We start from the raw sequence: 13,823 nt of genomic DNA on the forward strand, positions 1-13,823 counted from the left end.
GTAGTCTGTCAAGGGCTCCACTCTGGTGATTAAATCTTAGATGTAGTACCAGTGGTAATCAACCAGGTCCAGAAAGGACATGACCTGTTTCTTTGATAATGGTCTTAGTTCTTGACACATGGCATCCACTTATCTAATATGGGGCTTGATATTCAGGTTTCCTGTGGTATGTCCTAGATATAGAATTTTGTTTTTTCCAATGTATACGTCTTTGGATTTGCTTTAAGTCCTACTTGCTGGATATAATATAACACAGCAGGGGGTACCTCAGGAGGGTGTGCTAATCAACGCTGTACACAACAATTAATTATATATGTAACTAGATACTGTATTTGAGGTTTTAGGAAGCAGTAAATCAGGGACTAGAAAGTGGCTTGTATGCCATGTTAGCCAAATGGTTGAATAATGAACTGAGAGAGTTCTTTGGGCATACAAAGGCCATTTTCTCTTTGGCATTCTCTGCTATCCCTTAATGAGGTCCACTGTTGACAGGAATTGGACATCCCCCAGTTTCTTTCATCAGTGCTTGACATGGTGTAGGAATCTAGCTTTGAGGCTTCATTCACCTTTCTGAAATCAATACAGAACTGTAGAGTTCTATTTCATTTAGGGGCCAACACAATAGAGGAGCACCAGTGACCCCCTTATGGAGCCTCATGGGACACTGAGGGATTCAATAGGGCCTTTGTATGACTACTACTTCTGGGACTGTATAGATATTATGTAAATTGTTTCTGTTCTCCCTGCTATTTCAGATGCCTCTATTGTCTCTGATCAATTAGTTTATTTCAGCCTGTTGTTCTCCTACTTTTTTGACAGGTTTCTCTGTCTCACTTGTAGGTTCAGGCCCCAAATCCTCTTCTTTCACTTGCTTGGTTATTACATTGAACTTTCATGCATTTCATCTCTTTAATAGGTTTATATGGTATGTTTGGACTTTTTTCTGTTTACCATGCTGATATAATTTATAGTTAATGTCATTCATTTTTCTAGAATTTCATATGGCTCTTGCCATCTAGCTCTTAATTTACTTTCTGAGGTGGACAACAGAAATGGAACTCTATCCCATAATTCAAAGGAGTGGGTGACTGTCCTTCAAATATTCAGATTGGTTTGGACTGTCTGGGCAGTCTGCATATCCTTTTCCCACTGCCTCAAGCTTCTCCCACATTTCCAGGATATATATATATATATACTTTATCACATCTTTTCCAGGGCTATGTTGTTTTTCCCCACAGTTCTTTAGCAAAATACAGCATACCTCTAGAGTTCCTCTCATATAGAAGTTCAAATGGGGAGGATCCAGGGGAGTTTTGGGAATCTCACTGATGGCAAAGAGGACATAAGATAACAATGTATCTCTGTTTTTCCCGACAAAAATTTCCTCAACATCTTTTTGTAGAGTTTTATTAAACTGTTCTACCAAAAACCTCCTTTATTATTCTGAACTCAAAAGGAGTGTCTTAAACTATCAGGATCTCCTTTGGCAATCCCATTCATGAAAATACCTTCACGAGTGCTCCAGCTATAGACTGGGCCCTCATATACCTGAGGGGAATGGCCTCTGAGTACTATATAGCAGAATCCAATAGAACTAGAATATATTGATAGCCTCTAGTTGACAATTCCAGGGGTCCAATCAAATCCATTGTTATTCTTTCAAATGGGGTTTCTGTAATGGGAAACAGGATCAGGAGTGCCCTCTAGGCCATTTTTGGAGCTCTCAAATGGCAAATTGGACAGGACTTACAAAAGGCCTCTACCTGACAGTGAAGTCCTAGCCAGTAAAACCTGAAATTAATCTTTTCCTTGGTTTCCTCAATCCCCAAATGCCTGCGCCCCTGAGCTGGTGTAAGTTGTGCGCGCCGGCAAGCTGCCGACACACGATCCCCCAGCACAACAGCAAATGGCCACTGTACTGGTGGCCTCCAGCTCCACCCCACCCTCTGGGCCACCCCTCCCCGCCCCCAGGACCGCCTCTTGATTGAGGCCAGGCTCTTTTGCGCGCACGGCCGGACCTCTTCTAAAATGCGTGCGTTGCATGCAAGGCTCGGCTGCGCACATAACCCCCGTTTTCCCAGCATGCAGGAGATTTAACATTTAGCTGAATATTTTTAGGTGTTGTAATTGCAAAAATGTTATTATGTGGTGTAATTGCATGTGGGTGTTTGTAGAATAAGGAGATAACTCAAAAAATATTCCTGTCGTGATTCTCGTGCATCCCTTGATGCAATAAAATGTTAGATTGAATATAGAATGGAGGCAAAAAAAGATTTATTAGGGGATGACAATTGTGTACCTGTATGTAAACATAGAATAAGTGGATCTTGAAAAAACATACCTGTGTCCAACTCCTCTTAGCCCCCTTGACATGCCCTGAAAATTTGGTGTCAGTAAGACACTGATTTGAAAAGTTTTATTAGTAAGGGTCAAACACACACACTCCCACACTGATTGCATGACTGCCTTCAGAAAGTAGGATAAAAATCCAATCTTTTGGATCTACAGTACTATGTTCCATTCCTCTGAAAATGCATTGCTTAAAGTTGCAATCTGGTACATTTTGGCTACTGTATTATTAGTGGTCACTTGTTTTCTGTTTGTAGTTAAATTGAGAACCCCATACATCCAATTTTGATTTCCTCTACCATTTATTTATTGTATACTTATATTGTTTGATTCTTTGCAAACTGTGATGAGAGTTATCCAAAGACATTGTTGTACATAGGCTTTTGAAAGCTCCCAGGTTCCTTCATTTCTGACTGCAAGGAGGACAAGGGAGCCATAGGCTGCCATAATGCATCATGGATCTAATGCCTGGTTCAGTCCATTAGTCTGTCCTATAATGGATGTTTTAATTGCCAGGCTCTTCACTCCTCTATATTATTAACATTGCTTTTGTATGTTCATCAGGCATTAGAACCAGTAAAGAATCCAGTTTTCTCCCAGACCAATATGGCTATTAGTGTTGTGGAGCGCTAGGAGAGCGGTCCCACTTACCAAGAGATGTGTGTTCTTGGGCCACGGCTCGACCCCAGAGGAACTCCGAAGAGGTGCTGCAGTAGGCGAGGCATACCCATGCATGGGCTGGACGGGAGCGAGGCTGGACTGAAGACTGGAGATACTGACCCTCCTCCGGACCTGCACGCTTCGGAAGACCAACAACGCAGTGATGGTCTTATGGACAGTCCTCCAACCGTTCCAAGCCCTTTCGGACCTGCCGCAGGGTACGGCAAGAAGCGGCAGGCCGGATGGAGGCCAGGGCAGCGGAGACCGGAACATGGAGATTCAGACGAGACTCAGGGACAAGGTACTTGGATGCACAGACGTAGACTCGGGCACAGACATAGACTCAGGAACGAGGTTCTGGGATGCACAGACGAAGACTCAAGCACAGACGAAGACTCAGGAACGAGGTTCTGGGATGCACAGACGAAGACTCAGGAACAAGGTACTTGGCTTTCAGAAGATTCAGGAACAAGGTACAAGGCTTGCATCATGAAGTGCCCTATTCAGCCCACCCATGGGGCTGGTTGCGGACCACGACATGGCTTGCCACGAGGTACCAAGCGTACAGAAGACTCAGGAACGAGGAACCAGGGGTTCAGGAGAGCAAGACAGGATCACGGACTTCAGGATCAGGAGAAGTAATATCAGAGCTGGGTCACGGACATCAGGAACAAACATCTGGACTGGAACACAGATACTGGATCAGGAGACAGACCTTAGGGCTGGAACACAGACATCTGGAACAGCAGGTGAACATCAGGACTAGAACGTAGACAATAGGACAAGACGAGGAGCTCCAACGAAGAACAGGAAACACAGGACCTTGAAGAAGTGCTGGAACAAGGACGACTCCTGGAGCGAAGGACAGCAGGATCCTGGGAGTGACCAACTCCTTGCGAAGGCAAAGCTGGAATGAACCCTGAGCCCTTTTGTAGGGCCGAAGAGGACAACGCCCAGGGAGGGGTCAGCAGAGGGCCACACCTGGCTGGCCCTTGAAAAGCTGGAGAGAGGCGCGCGCCCGCGCCTAAGGAGAGCTGGGAGAAGAGAGAGCTGGAAGCTGGTGGTGTCCTCAGCCACGTGGAAGGCCGAGGAAGCAAGGCAGGAGTGGCAGCCCTGCCCTGAAGCTGGACGAAGGGCAGGCTGCTGGAGCGGCTCCCAGCCGCGAAGACAAAAGCAGGAAGCTGTAGAAGGGCTGGCTGCAGGACAAGCAGGGAGCTGTAGAAGGGCTGGCTGCAGGACAAGCAGGGAGCTGTAGAAGGGCTGGCTGCAGGACAAGCAGGGAGCTGTAGAAGGGCTGGCTGCAGGACAAGCAGGGAGCTGTAGAAGGGCTGGCTGCAGGACAAGCAGGGAGCTGTAGCAGGCTGCAGGCACCAGCAGGGACGGCCTCCCTGCCGGCTGAAGACCCCGGGAGCGGCAGAGCTCGTTGGGGAGAGGCAGGAGCAGCAACAAAGGACCCAGCCGCATGGGGGAGCTCCTGGCGGCCCGACCCTGCCGTGCAGGGCTGGAGGCAGATGGGGAGGAGCCCGGCAACGGCGGCACACCCGCCGCGAAGAGGACAGCGTCAGCGGCCCGACTGGCCGCGGAAGGTAAGGAGCCTGCCCGCGCTCCTCGCGGGCAGGACCGCAACAATTAGTATACTGTTACTGAATTTATCTTTATCCCAGTGATTACATATTAAAATTATATTTCTATTTTGCTCTGTAAAAAGTTCTAAAGATGCAATGAAAATATAAAACAGTTTTCAAATGTAAGCTAAATAGAAGGTCCAGTTTGACTGAGAGCTGAATATGCAAAGGCTTTGGGTAACTTTTGGGGATTCTTGGACAAACGCCAAGATCTGAAATTTCTCCCCCTCTTACTGGCTAAATTTTGTCTGGGTAACTCACTGCCCACACTATATTTACCCAGATAAAAAAAGTGTTCCAGGGACATGGTTACATTTTAGCTAATCAGCTCTGATATTCAGCGCTACCCACCTAGGTTATCCAGGTACATCTGCTCTGAAAAATACTAATCTGGATAAGTGCTATTGAATTTGCAGATAAAGTTACCCAAGCAAATTTCTCACTCACTGGCACACTGAATATATATCTACCTTTAAGCAGTCTGAATGACTGGAGCCTAAGATGTTAATGCCTTGGAAATGCTGCACCTCACTGACATAACTCTTTTCAACATTCATGCCTACTGCTTCTCCTTCAAACACACAGTATGCATATTTAAAAAATAAGATTGTTATTCTGCTCTACTCCCAATTAAATAGCAAACTTTACACTGTAATAACAATAATCCCCTCCAAAGAGGCCATCAACTGCCACTATTGCTTAATTACTGTTCATTATTGTAGTATATGTTCCCACTGCTTATGTGTCACCATGACATAAGAACATAAGATCTGCCTTACTGGGTCAGACAAAAGGTTCATCAAGCCCATTATCCTGTTTCTAACAGCGACCAATCCAGGTCACAAGTACCTGGCACGATCCCAAAGTGCCTGGCAGGACTTAATAAGTCATAGATTAGTCAAACAACAGATCCACTTTTTGTAAGCATTAAATGTTGATCATGGACCACCTAAGAAATGAGCATTGTGCCAGTTCAGTGTCTCTTTCTATATTAAATATCCCTTAAAAACTATGGCAGATGGCTTTGTTCAATATTCAGTTCAGGAATATTCAGCTATAATAGTGTCACTGGAATAGCTCTCTGCCATTGGAATGGATGACGTTGAAGAGACTGTATTTCAATGTGTACTGATGTGAAAAATGCATGTTCACTTACAGGGTCAGGAAATGCTGGCACACCAGCATTATTCATCACCGTTCACATATAGGGGGACACCATTTGCCATATGTACACCAACACAATGCATTAATACCATATCATCTATTGTTATTACTTTCATATAAGCAGGATAAACCAACATTTCATCTAATCTCTCTAGATCATTAAAGTCCAAAAATTTTGCTTTGATGGCTATATGGTTATAGATGTCTACATTTCCATATACAGTATGATGGATGAGAATACACTTAGAATCATTTATGTTTGTGTTCACCTGTTCAAATGGGTACTCGCATCCCCAGAATTTCTGGTTAGTGACAGATGGGTGTGTACTTTGGAAGCATTTGGATAATTACTGGGTGTAGCATGGTGTGTTCTCATAGATGCGCTTCTAAATGATTGTTTGATAGAAATGCAGGTCTATAAATATGTGAACTTGTATGAAATCCCAGAAATATAACTTCTCTTGTATTTGTCATCAAATGTTGCACAATACGAAGAATTATTGCTCTCTGAAGGGTTGATATTTCTCTGCTATAAGTCTCATGGTCTGTGTCTATTTGGCATGTATTAGTAGTACTGCTGTCCTATATTTGTTATGTACTGAAAGTTGCTTTGTTGTCTTAGGGTACTGCAATAGATAGCAAGACATGTCTCAGGAATCAAGACACAGCCAGCTTATGAAATTAGTCAGTACTTGCTGCAGTTAAAGTAAATGACTGATTTTATCAGACTCATTTTAAATACCAACTGCATAAACCTAGAACTGTTGATAAAGCAATATTTATAATAAAGGAAAAATAGTCAGATAACTAGAAATCAAGAAGGCAATGATTAGTATGCTTTTATATTTTATTTTGGAAAACGCTTTTTCTGTAACCCTGGGCTGTGCCCTGAAAAAGATTAATCCTGGATTTAGAAATCTGGAATTGTGCACTGGGTATGTTTTTTGTCGAAGGACACGTGTCAGCCACATAACCTCAAGGTTCCGTATGAGATCATGGAATGGCAGGAAACGTATTCATCATGCTAATCATGTGGACATGCAGTTTGATAAAACCAATGCAGAAAATACATAATTCATAACTGGTTTTTTTTGTGCTGTTTTTCTTTCTTCTCAGACAAACCATGTGGAGACCCTCCTTCCTTCCCTCACACCGCCCTGCACGGTCACACAGGGTATGAGATGGGGGATGAGTTACTGTACGTGTGTTCTGAGGGCTATGTAATGGGCAACCAAGAAGCTGCCTTCACCTTGCTGTGTGACACCTGCGGGGAGTGGTACGGACAGGTGCAGGCCTGTGTCAAAGGTAAGCAGGTTCCGGGCACTCACACAGGGAGTCCTGCACAGTTAGGCCCCAGCCTCAGTGAGGGGTGGGGGTCATCTTAGCAGTCACTTTTTGCACTCTCCACCCATCCAAATTTAGAAGGGCTCTTGTGTTTTTTCATTTGAAAGCCAAATTGACAAATAGCCAGTGTATTCAAGAAGCAGGACCAATATCTGGAAAGCAATTTGCCACCTTCCTCTCATTTTTTTTTTTTGGAGTACTTAGGAAATAAGGAAAGAAAAGCTGCCTAAAATGAATTTAAATGAAGAAGCACTGCCAATCCCTGCAGGTTATTTTGTGTGTGAGACAAGACGAGCCTTAAAGGGAAACACAAGCATTTATCTCAGAATATACCTTTTGGTTCTGTCCCGCCCCCCCTCTCCCCACCTCAGCCCCTTCAGATGATATTAGCCTTCTAATTTCAGTTAGTAATAAAGTTACCTAAGCATAACTCAGTCTCTCTTTCTCTTAAAAAAAAAAAAAAAGAAGAATCTGTCTCATTCTGATGACATAACAGCATTGAGAAACAGTGAGGTCATCGGCAACAGTTTGTTGTGATAATTTTTTCTGAGAGCATAGGCTCAGTTCCAAAGGCCTGGTTTATTCAAGCTTTATTTTTCTTTCTATTCTGTGCCTCTCAGAAAAAAAAAATTTTTAGAGACTGATATTCATAGAAACCCGAGCACCTGATCTAAATGCCTCGGTTGTAGGTGCCTACAGTTAGGCAAATTTTCAGCTGAACTTAAACGCTCAAATTTTGGGCTGAAACTCTTCTAACTTTAGGAGCCTAAAATTGAGGCAGCTCCTTTTTAGGTTTGCTATTTATTCGCCTACATTTTGGCACTTAAGTTAGGTGCCTAGTGCTGAAAATAAGTGGTAAGCAGTGCCTAAATTTAAGGAACTTGGCTCTAGTTAATTTTCTAAACTGCCAATTTAGGCTCCTAACTCCTAAAGTCAAGGTGTCTAAATATTTTGAAAATTGACTCCTTAAACAATGGACAGAGTAAAATAGCCACTTATTCCATTATTGTACTTTCCCCACACACTCAGAAACATCAGATTCTCATTGCCAGAGACCCTTAGTATCCACAAAGGGGTTTTACCACTGATACAAAATGAGTACAACATTAAGAGCCTTGTTCTAAAAAAGAACTTTTTCCTATTCTGTACCTACAGAAAACATCCTTATTAAATAGGAAGGATCCTTCGTGGCTGATCCAGCTACAAATGTTCTTGCATGTGAAGTGTTTGGGCAAACAAAAATACCAAATCAATAAATCTAATTGGAGGAATTGCAGTTTCTGGGTGCAGGCATTGGTTACACTTGACATTTTGTGCCTGGAAAGCGATTTACGCTTTGTGTGTGTCTATCAAACCAAAAGACCAAAAACCACAGTGTGGAGAAAAAGATGTCCAAACAATAAAACCACAACTGATCAGAATTTATATCAACAACTAACTTATTGAGACCGTCATATAGAAAAGCTGTATACTACACATTCGCTTAAAATGTGTTCAAAAGGACACAAAGCCCTACATCAACTTACTTAAAGACAGCTTTAATCATTGGTCCATATTTTCTTTTATATATAGAAATTGCATTAAAAGTTAAAAAAATGTAGACAACAGCACTTATCTTAATAAATTTGCTTTTGCCACTTCAAATGAGGATGCATTACAACTTTAAATCACTACACATCATGTCGGAAGAGGAAGAGGAGAAAAACATGTTGCATGCCGGGAAGTAGTGGCTTAAAGTTGCAATGGATCTTCCTTTGAAATGGAAAAAGGAAGGATAAGACTAAAGCTGGGGAGGAGGAAGGAGACGGGACCGGGGATTGAACTGACTGTGGGGATGGGCACAGAAGGAAGGAAGGAAGGACTGAGCATTGAGCTAGCCAAGAGACAGGAAGCAAGATGGATGGCAAGGGAGAGAGAGCTAGAGGGATGGGTCATGAGGGAGCGATGGAAAGATGGAGGGAAACAGCTGGAAGGAGGGAGAGAGTGATGGGGAAGAAGGGAAAAATGAGAGTGTTGGGGAGGGATGAGAGAGTGTGTAGGAGGAAAGAGGAGAGGAAAGAATACAAAAAAATGGAGAAAAGAGATAGAGTAGACAGGAGGCAGGAAGAGAAGAGGGGACAAAATGATGTGCAGAGAGTGAGGGAAGATGGAGAGCCGGATGGGAATGAAAGAGGAAGATTGAGAACTGGAAGATGGAGAGACAGATTGAAAGATGGGAGAATCAGCTTTCCCATACAGCAGTCTGCAGTGCTACTGCTAAGCCTCTTATTTAGGGATGTGCTTTCATTCAATTTCATTTCTTTAAGCATATACATTTTTTATGTGCGTAAAATCGTATTTATATGCTCCAGTTGCTTCTGTTCATTGGGTGGCACAGAGCACCATCACAATTTCTATTAAGATTCCTCTTGCTCTGTAAGGTATATATTGGGAGATAAAATGGTCTGGTGAGGAAAGTTCAGGATTTGTAATCAGGAATTCTTGATTCTGAATCCATACACTGCCAATGACTCTCTGGGTCAGTGTTCTTCAAGGTAAGGCTTGCAGGCCAGTGGGAAGCTCCCACGGACCCCTAGTGCGCAGGAGCCTGATGGATTCACTGCCACTGGGGAAGCAAATAGGGGTGTGCATTCGTTTGCAACGTATTGGCCATCCGCAATGTATATGCCATATTCGTTGTATTCGTAGGGATCACGAAACGTATGGCGAACCCCCACAAATACAACGTATCACTAACGAATAAACCCCCACCCTCCTGACCCCCCAAGACTTGCTAAAAGTCCCTGGTGGACCAGCGGGGGTCCTGGAGCGATCTCCTGCACTCGGACCGTCGGCTGCCAGTATTCAAAATGGCGCCGATATCCTTTGCCCTCACTATGTCACAGGGGCTACCAGTGCCATTGGTCGGCCCCTGTGACATAATAAGGGCAAAGGCCCTGTTCACATGGTAGGAGCACAAGATGGCACCGGCTGTCCATTGCTCCTACCATGTGACAGGGGCCGACCAACAGAAGAGCACTGTAGAGGGAGGCATGAAGGCACTGAGCTACAGACGGCGAGCAAACTGGGGTACTAATTGGAAACACCGGGTTGTCCCTTGCACGAGCAAGTTCTAAAATCCATCTACATGCACACGTAAAAGCCAGAAGAGTCCTAGGAAAGAAATCCTAAGTACGTTTTCTCAAGCAATCTCTTAGGATTAGACGCATACTTATGCGCGAGAGGTGTAGTTTAAAACATACGCACACAAGTGTGCGCACAATTTAAAATCGCAGCATATCTCTGCTCGCACACCGATATGCGTGTGTTTGGGTGCACGCGCGCTCATTGTGAAATTAGCCTATGAGTGTCCTGGTTGGGAGAAGCACTGCCTCACAGGTACGCTATACCCCCAAAAATGTTATAAAAACATTTTTTTCTAGATCGGACCGTTGGCATGATCTCTCTATTTAAGAAGGTAAAACAGTATGGTGTCTGAGAGCATTGGTTGGGTTCTGCAACGTATCAAAGCACCTGCTCCTTAGCTCTGTTTCTTCTTCTTTTGGTCTTATTTTTAGGTTTCATTTTATTTCTTACATTTTGATATGTTAATAAGAGGCAGGCACATATTAATGCCAAATCCTCTTTTATAAAACAGCTTTTTACCTTTGACCTCTTTTCAGTTTTGCTTTATTGATTTATTTTGCCATTTGTTTGGCACTCCTACCAGGGCACCGCAGAAGATTTACAGCTGGGGCTGCAGCGCAATCCATACATGTGTTGGAGGAGTGGATGAAATAAATCACGAGAGGGGTTTCATGGAAGGCTAAGCGGAACAAATGAGTTTTAAGTTTTGTTTTGACTATATCTTGGACATCTGGTGGGACTTGTTCCAAAGAAAGGCAGTAAGAAGTGAAAAGGTACGAAGATGAGAGGAAGCTTGATAGATGCGCGGGATAGCAAGAATTGTACAACTAGACAAGCAAAGACAGTGTGAAAGCAAAGACTATAGCAAGAAGTTAGAGTAGAAAGAGAGGATAGAGCAAGATCCTGGAAGAGTTTAAAAACAAAGGCAATTTGACATAACAGCAGTACTTCTCAGGGAGCCAAGGCAGTGAAGCTAGAAGGAATGAAGTGTGGAAATAGTAAGGATAGGTACTAGAAGAGAAGACGAGCTGCAGTTTTGTAGGATCTGGAGTGGAGTAAGTTGCTCCAGTCAGGAAGCAAAGAGAGCATGAAGGAGTGCATGACAGGCATCAAAAGTGAGAGAGGAACACATTTTCTTAATTTGGAAAAGTTGATGACTGAGAGAGGAGCAAAGAGTGGATATATATATGGGAGGAAAAAGGGGGAGGGATCGAAAATGACAGCCAAGGTTCAGCCGACTCTGAAAAGGGGATTGGTGTGGAATAAACTGCAGGAAACCCTGGTGGAGGACAAACAATGCAAGTAATAGCAAAAAAGACCCAGAAAACCTCGATTTTGGATGGATTTCAAATGAGAGCATGTGAATGCATCCATGAGGTAATAAAATAGAGTTGGAAAGGCAAATAGATACAGAGGAGGATGGGGAGAAAAAGGTGAGATAATCAGGTGTCTTCTGCAAAATAATGGATATGCGTAACAAAGACCATGAAGATAAATCGGTAGATAAAAAGGGGGACTATGAGCCGAGTCTTGGGGAACACCAACAGCTAATGGTGAGGGATCAGAGAAAGAGTTATATTTATTTATTTATTTATTTAGCATTTTTCTATACCGAACTTCATGGTTAAATACCATATCAGATCGGTTTACATCGAACGGGGGATAGAGAAAAATCTTGTAACAGAAATGGAACAGTACAAAATACTCAGAAGAGAGCAGTAAGTTACATTAAACAAGGACTATAAACTTGGAGGCTTTACAGCTTAGAAGTAAGAAGAATAGAAGGCCCAAGAAGGGCAATAACTTAAACACAAAAGTTGTAATGGATTCAGATTAAACAGGAAACAATATTATCTGAGGAGTTAGGATAATCATAATAATAGGCAACAAAATAGTAGCATGGTTCCGTAGCTCGTGAATAGGTTGTTTGTCTATTGTGAGTCTGAAGGATCCGAGAAGGCTTGTTGGAACAGCCAAGTCTTAAGTTTTTTTTTGAATGTTAGTAGGCATGGTTCTAGCCTGAGGTCTGCGGGGAGGCTATTCCAGATGTTTGGACCTGCAAAAGAAAAAGCTCGGACCCTATATGTACAAGGATCCCAAGGGAGCAGTCAGCAAGGGAGAAAGCAAGCCAACTGAGAACCAAGCTAGATACATCCAGGGATAACAGGGTCCATGTGAGCAGCATGGTCCAAGGTATGAGATGACATATGGCAGACAAGACCAGCAGAACAAGAACTGAGGAGGAGCCAGGAGGTTGAGAAGTCAGGAGGTTGTGCAGCAGAGGCAGCCCAACAGATTTGCTGAAATAGGATGAACAAAAGGCAAGCTAAAAGGGATCGACTGTTTGTATTGTCTTCAAAATATGTATCTGATTCAGGGCTGCCTGCATGGGGTTCTATTGGGGATCATCTTAGTAGCCCCTATCTTACTGTTTATACTAGAAGGAACTTTCAAAAACTGTAAATATTAATATCTCTACAGAAATGGAGTAAAGTTGGATATTAATTTTTAACAACCATGTGAATGGTCTAAACCATCTGCTAGGACGACTACTTTCACACAGCTTTTGTGTTTGCAAAGAATATTATAGTGTGCAAACCAAGGGGAGATATACCAGTTCTTTATTGCTAAGTTTAATAAGTATTGCTCAGAGTGCCATCCTATATCAGAGAAGACTGGCGCCTCAGATAGCTCAGAGCAGGCAGACTTGCACCGTGTCTTCATGTGTGGTCCTCTCACTGGAAGGCGATGTAGACAGGGACTTCACTAGCTTCAGAGATACCACAGAATCCCCAGCGAGGTTAGTTGCTATTTTGCCTTCCTTTTACATTCATGATTCTAACAAACTGAGAAAGAATCCAAACTCGATTCTTTCTCCTTTCTACGTTTTTGAAGGAATTCTCTTATAATCTTTACAGACCTGATGATAAGGCAGCAAGGAGGGAGCAGAAGCTAACAATTTCTACTAGCTCTGGTTTCAGAGCAGGATGGCCAAATAAAATAGAGATTGGGAGGTCCATATTCAGAGGCATTTAGGCGGATAACTCACTAGTTAACTGGCTAAATTAATACTTTGGGAAATTAGTCGTCTAACATTTAGCCAGAAAACTTAGGAGCGTTCCAGGGGTGTTTCAAGAAGGAATTACGCTAGCTGGATAAGTTATCCTGCTGACTTCAATATTCAGAGTGAGCCTGGGCACACCAAAGAATTGTTCTAAAGTTAGCCAGATAATAGGAACAGAGGAGGATGAGGGGAAAAAGGTGAGATAATCAGGTGTCACCTGCACTATAAGTTTATCCGGCTAAGGAGGTTATTTTCCAAGCCGCGATAGGCCCTTATCGCGGCGGTAAGATTTAAATTAGGGAGAGGGGAGGAGTCGGGGGCGGAATTAGAGAGGGAAATATGTTAATCGGCGGCGAACATTATCGCCTGCAGTAGTGCGGGGAATAACACCACCTTTTACGGTGGCGCTATGCCCGCAATAGCCTGCAGCCAGCCACACTGCGGCAGGCGAAACCGCACGAAATGATGAATCTTGGCCTAACTGTGCAATC

General features: G+C 43.3%; 1 protein-coding gene across 1 annotated transcript in view; it reads left to right on the forward strand.

The window, feature by feature from the left end:
* SUSD5 (sushi domain containing 5) overlaps nucleotides 1-13,823 on the forward strand; it is a 368,081-nt gene that overhangs the window by 319,372 nt on the left and 34,886 nt on the right. The window contains exon 7 of the mRNA XM_029587083.1: nucleotides 6,915-7,103. Coding sequence (XP_029442943.1) covers nucleotides 6,915-7,103 — 189 coding nt within the window. The remainder of the gene's footprint in view (nucleotides 1-6,914; nucleotides 7,104-13,823) is intronic.

This window comes from Rhinatrema bivittatum, chromosome 2 (assembly GCF_901001135.1).
Source record: "Rhinatrema bivittatum chromosome 2, aRhiBiv1.1, whole genome shotgun sequence".
NCBI lineage: Eukaryota > Metazoa > Chordata > Amphibia > Gymnophiona > Rhinatrematidae > Rhinatrema > Rhinatrema bivittatum.